The sequence below is a fragment of the Hippoglossus hippoglossus genome, chromosome 8 (genome assembly GCF_009819705.1).
Source record: "Hippoglossus hippoglossus isolate fHipHip1 chromosome 8, fHipHip1.pri, whole genome shotgun sequence".
Classification (NCBI taxonomy): Eukaryota; Metazoa; Chordata; class Actinopteri; order Pleuronectiformes; family Pleuronectidae; genus Hippoglossus; species Hippoglossus hippoglossus.
In genome coordinates this window covers 20,252,449-20,258,448 of record NC_047158.1, presented here as the reverse complement: position 1 = coordinate 20,258,448, position 6,000 = coordinate 20,252,449, and the positions used below count along the sequence as shown (strand labels likewise).

Here is a 6,000-nt window from a genome sequence, read left to right as displayed (position 1 = left end):
TTTTCTGTCCTGCAGCTGTTTTGCTTTCATCGCTCTCGTCCTCATTTTGGGCTACAAGTAAATATTCCTGCAACTAAAGAGCAAGTTTGTCATGATATGTCAACACTGTGTTCACAACTTCTCTCCACAGCAGCATGGTGGCGAATCTCTATAAAACAGATTCTACAACTGAATCTGCAGAATCTGTAGGTTAGGGATGAGAATTTGGGGTCAGAAGCTTCTGGATTTCGTTTCTAGTTTGACAAGTTATGTTAAAGCGAGTAAACATTGCAAAGCATCGTCTATCGGCTTTTTAATTTATCTTCATCCATATGCAGATAGCTGTTAATGGAGATGAGCCAAAATGTCGTCCGTGTGTGTTTTGTGTGGAAAAACATTTGACTCGTGCAAAAGAAGAAACTCGTCAGACTGTAAACAAAGTACGGTGAAAGGAAACAGAGATCACTCAAACTAAACTATAGGTTTCTCCAGCATTTCCAGACAGACAGTGACACAAAAGACAGTGTCGGGGAAATTAATCCATAAGTATGAACTCTCTTGAGCACAGAAATGTTTGTCAGGACATTTCACAAACGAACAATCTCACATCGTTCTCAGCAGTTTTCAGCCGCTCTGGTTCCGTTCGGTCGCAAATCAATGAGAGATGCAAACAGGAACAAAGTGAATTCGAGTCTGAGAGTTGGATCGGTCAGACTTTGACAAACCTATTATGTTTGTACAGTCACTTGACAATAGCTCACATCCCATTCTCCCTTCTCTTCCTTTTGTCTGCTCCATCTTTCTGTTCAATACAAGACAGACTGACCTGCTCTCCTCTTCCCTCTCTCTCCCTCGCTCCCCTGCCACATATCACAGATTCTGACAGGACGTGAATGAGGTCCCTCAGGGAGCCATGGGCCCCCCTGCTGGGACTTCTTCTGCTAAACTCCCCATGGGCATTTTACCTTAACACAACCCAATCAATAGCTTTTAATATTATCTACCGGCAAACAAGCGTCACAGGAGAAGGCTGCGAGACGGCAGGCAGGCCGAGAGCAGGCCGTGGAGCATGCTCTGCGTTGCTGGGGCCACTGGAGCGAGGTGAGCATTAGCTCTGACATTTCAGCAGCGGCAGCAGAGCCAGGAGACGCTGCCTCGTGTCCGGGTTATCTCCAGCTCCACTCGGAGGAACGTGCACTCGGGGGATGGTCGAGGGTCACTGCCCATGCTTGACCATTTCATCTTTGCAACATCACAAACAGACTTTTGGAGATTTTGCGTGTGCGCGCTCGTGTGTGTTTGTTTGTGTTTGTGTGTGTGTGGCTCAGCTGATGATGCACTGCCATCCAATCTCCTTGCAGGGGGGCGTAGCTCGCTGCTGGTATCAGGGAAAGCAATCCCTTTTATGGTATGGACTGATTTATAGTCCAGCGCAGCTTTCATAATGGGAAAGAAAAATGTAGCTTAGTGGAGCGGAGATGAACAAAAATAAGTTTAAGTAGCATTACTCAGTCGCAGCTTCTATGCAACAAGACATTAATCAGATTCTGTAGGTATAAAATTAATCATGCACTATGACACAAGTGTTATTTTTCCGAAGCTGGATCCAAGGAGCTGCCGTTAAATCAGGGACGACAGCAGCAAGTCGCCCGGGTGTACATATAAAGTATATAAAGTCTGTGCCACTTCTGAACAACACAGTGTGATCCGGCTGATTTAAATGAAGAACAGATTACAGAACAAATTGCGTATAGAAATGGAGAAATGTGTTGATTTCTTATTATTCAGCTGCAGTCACACTAAGAGCCTCTGACACTCTGTTAGTCCTCCAGGCACGAGCGCCACTGTTTCCAGTCGATCGCGGCTGCGTAAAAAGATGCTGACCTGTAGCATGCACACACTGAAACAAATCATTCATCCGCTTCAACAACAACACAGCCTCCTGATGAGGCCGGAAAACAACAAGTCAGCTGAAGTGGAGCGCGCGGCTGCTCACCCAGGCAGCCGCTCACGTCCCTGTGCACGCTTGCAGTCGAGGGTTGTTGTGCAGATACGTGCGAACACACAAATTTACACGGTGAGCTACGTGTTAACACAAATACTCAAACCCACAAACACGAAATAATCGTGAAACGCATCCACACAAGTGTAAAAATACTGTATGAAGTAGAAGTTCATACCTCCGCCAACAGTCCCCTTATGAAACCACATTTAAATTCACTAGATCCAAGTTTTTATTTGGATCTGCACCAAGGACCATGAATAATTCTCTGATAAATCAAGGAAAATGTTGAAAAGCAAAATGTTCTTGGAACCGAACCCTGATCCGGACACGCACCAAAATGTTCTGGCTTCCTCTCTGACCAATCCCACATCCTTCCACCAAGTTTAGTGACAATCCTTTGTGCTGTTTTTGTAGAATCTTGCTTACAGACACACAAACCAGCAAAAAAATACAGAAAAAACCGACACGTCGTTGTCTGAGCGTCGGCTCCATCTAACAACTGGAGCACAAACAGCGACAGCACCTGGAGCCTCCTCACAGCAGCATCTGAGGACGAGCCAGGAAAGAACAGATGCCACCAAAGCAAATGTTGGAAGTGCAGCGCTCAGCTAATGATTGGATCTGCGGGCCCTTTTCCAGGTGACTTATGTTACTGCTCCGCTGCCGGAGACCAGGATGAACGGAGGCGCATTGATCTGCTGCTTTGCGAGCCAATCAATGCCAGCACGCAGATCCTCGCTGGGTTTTCAGGTCAAGCCCAGAACATGTGGCCCCAGGACTTGATAAACATGAACTGATCCCCGTTGCAGCAGAGTGTGTGACTGTGATTCTGCATCTTACAAGTCGATTCAATCACATGATAGTTGAGCAGCAGCGGCGACGGCCTCGAACAATGTGAGAAACGCGCCTGAAAGGTTTCTTTAAATAAGACTTTTGGAGTTGTCGTATTAATGAGACGTGGCCACACTCTGCTGAGTAATTTTGCATGTGCTGAGAAAACAGGAGAGACATCAGAAGTTATATCGTCTCCCGGAGAAAAAACTCACAGCTGCTCTCTCTCTTTTTAATTCACGTCCCAAGAAACAACAACACTTCCTCTCTTCACCTCCTTTCCTTGTTTCTTCTCTCCTCTCCTCCTCTTCATCAAAATGCCTCCTAACTCCCCAGCTTCCTGAATTTGCTCTAATTTAGTCGAAAGGAAAACAAAGAGAGAAAGAAAAACTTCCTTTGACTTCCAATAAAAAAAAAGCATAAAAAGAATAATAAGGCCAATTATGAATATTATCCCCAAATAAGCTGATGAGCGTTCTGGCTATTGGAGGAGAAAGAGGTGCTCATCTATCCCAGTGTTGTGCTGCGATACAGAAATCTGCTGTTAATTACTGCTCTGTAGGACGAGAGTCATCGGATAAATATTTCACACCGTATTTCAAAGATTGCAGCCTCAATATATTTGACCAGTTTTGTGCGTTGAGCCTGAACGATGACAGAGTTGAAGCGAGGGTCTGGTGTTAATTGGATTTGAGGGAAAAGCCGTGTTGCCCTTAATTAATGGAGCTGAGCGCTGGTGATGTAATGAGCGGCCAAAATCACATTAAGGTTTGTTACACAGGGGCGGGAGATAAAGCTTTTCGAGAAGGAAAACGAAACTCATTATTATTCCGATATTAACCATCATTCTGTGTCTCGTTTCTTAACAGTTTATGTAAGAGCAGGAAACAGACTAATAAATGGTAATTTTTCACTCAATGACGGCGAGGCTCTGTCGTTAATGAGATTCACCATCGCTGCTAATTGGTGTGATGCCGTGTGACGTAGGACGACAGTAGGGGCGGTGCAGCGTCAGCGTTCACCGACCCGGCCGTGTGACTTTCAGCTAACGACAGAAGGCCGAGGCCGAGGCACTTCATTACCAAGCTGCACCGTCGCCCCCACAAGTAACAGGAGTAACTGTATAATGGAAGCATTTGTAGTGCGCTCACACACCGTGCACACAGCCCCACCCCCCCCTTCCCCAACACACCACCACCACACCGCCACCCGACAACCACCGTCTCCTATCACACACAAAAAAATTTAGTTTCTCACTCTTGCTCCTCTGCACTGAGGCTGAGTCTCTTAAACGTCACAGCTGATTAATAGTGCATGGGCAGAGAGGAGGAGAGAGGGAGGGAGAGAGAGAGGGAGGGAGGGAGAGAGGGAGAGAGTGAGAGGGAGGGAGAGAGGGAGAGAGGGAGAGAGAGAGATAGAGAGAGTGAGAGAGTTAGAGAGGGAGGGAGGGAGAGAGGGAGAGAGGTGGTCAAAAAAAGGTTGTGAACAACTTATGAGCAATTTAAAAAGCCGAGAACCGACGAATGAGGAGACGAGTGTGTGAGAAAACGATGGAATGTGCTGATTTGATAATGGCTTCTCATGAGCCCTAGTGGCAAATAAATTTTTTCTGTGTGTAATTCGGTCCTGGTACACAGAGAGAGAATTATATCTTCTTTTATCTTATCACAGACACACACACACACACTCACACACAGCTGATGAGCGGCTGACACAAACTGATCCTTTAATTGCCTGATCAATGCCTGTAGATCCATGCAAATGAAGCCGATAGTCGATGGGCGCCGGGTCATGTCGAACCTGCCATTGATCAAAGTGCACACTGCGCTAAAAACTCCAGGATTAAAGCGTTCGTCTGCAGGCTCCACCTTGAACCATTATCCTGACCCTTGAGCAAACCCGACGTGAGATACAAAGCAAAAGAGCCCGCGGAAGTTTAAGATCATCCATCACTGAGCTTTAGGAGCGGCGCTCACTTAGACACACAAACACACACACACAGGTGAGATAAGGCGAGCTGCTCTCTACAGGGACAGCGAGAGAGAAAGCCGAGAACAGCTCGGGCCGGAGAGAAGCCTCGTGCGTCCACATTGTCTTACCTTGTGTTTCGGCAGCCAAAGACTCATCCCAGCTTCTCAGAAGTAGCATGATGGTGCGGCCTGGGACTCCTCTCTCCCTCTCATAGCCTCAGACTGAGGGAGGCTGAACTGCAACCAGCACCGGGCAAAAGACAACATGGTTATTGATCCGTTAGCAGCGGCTGTAAATGAAGAGATTCTTCACGTCTTTACTGAATAATCGTGTTTTTCGTGTCGGTTATTGTCCCTGAGGGTGATGATCTTATACCGATGCCATTATCACGTCCACGTACATCACATGGAAACTTTAGAATTTAAATTTAGAGGAATTTTTTTCCCACAGGGAGAGAAGACTAATCACCTGGAATCACACCACACGGCAACATAATTAGCCAATTAAAAGACAGATGAGTTTAATTAAGTCCAAAAAAGCAGAATGAAATGGTGCTGGAAGTAAACTATTCCTTATCATTTTCAGGTGTCACTCCACCAGCAGCTTCGTTGGCTCCAACCAGCCGCACTTTATCGAATAAGCACGTTTTAGGCCTTGGTGATTAATTGAATTTCACTCCACCACCTCATTAGGTGTGTGGGATTTACTGAAGCAAATGCAGATGTTCATGAATTGAGAAGCGTGTGTCTCTTTCCCTCGTCATAATCCTTTCTGTGTTGATTGGGAACAAGGAGAGTTTTTTCCTTTTTGGAGAGAGAGAGGGGGGGGGGCACGGTGAACTCACAGCAGTTTTAGGTAAAATCCTCGACAGGTCAGGAGGGTAACGCAGCAGTTTGGAGGTAATTGTGCTCCACGGGAGCAGCTTCACTTCTGTTCCTCCGAAGAGATGTTTGGCGCTTCTTGTTTTTCTGACGTCTGCCAGTCTGTTGTTGCAAAGGGAACAGAGAGGACACAGGGTTAGCAGCAGGTCACAGGCACTTACACTCTGATAAAAGCAAACTGTGCAGTGGCACCGTGTGCAACCCATGACCCGCTTCCCGCGGAGTTAGTGAGATAAGATGAAATGAGGGGGAATTTAAAATGCACAGCTCCGAGCTTAAAATGGTGATCTATATGCGGCGCTCTGTGTAATTGTTTATCATCCGAATCTACTG

At 46.4% G+C, this 6,000-nt stretch overlaps 1 protein-coding gene across 6 annotated transcripts in view; it reads right to left on the bottom strand.

Annotated features, from left to right (window-relative positions):
- Positions 1 to 6,000, bottom strand: part of LOC117766213 (glutamate receptor ionotropic, NMDA 2B) — a 104,663-nt gene that overhangs the window by 91,657 nt on the left and 7,006 nt on the right. For all 6 annotated transcript variants that reach the window (XM_034593043.1, XM_034593045.1, XM_034593044.1 and 3 more), the window contains exons 2-3: positions 5,631 to 5,769; positions 4,915 to 5,022 (exon numbers count right to left, since the gene is read on the bottom strand). In XM_034593043.1, the coding sequence (XP_034448934.1) occupies positions 4,915 to 4,941 (27 nt within the window). In that variant the 5' untranslated portion in view covers positions 4,942 to 5,022; positions 5,631 to 5,769. The remainder of the gene's footprint in view (positions 1 to 4,914; positions 5,023 to 5,630; positions 5,770 to 6,000) is intronic.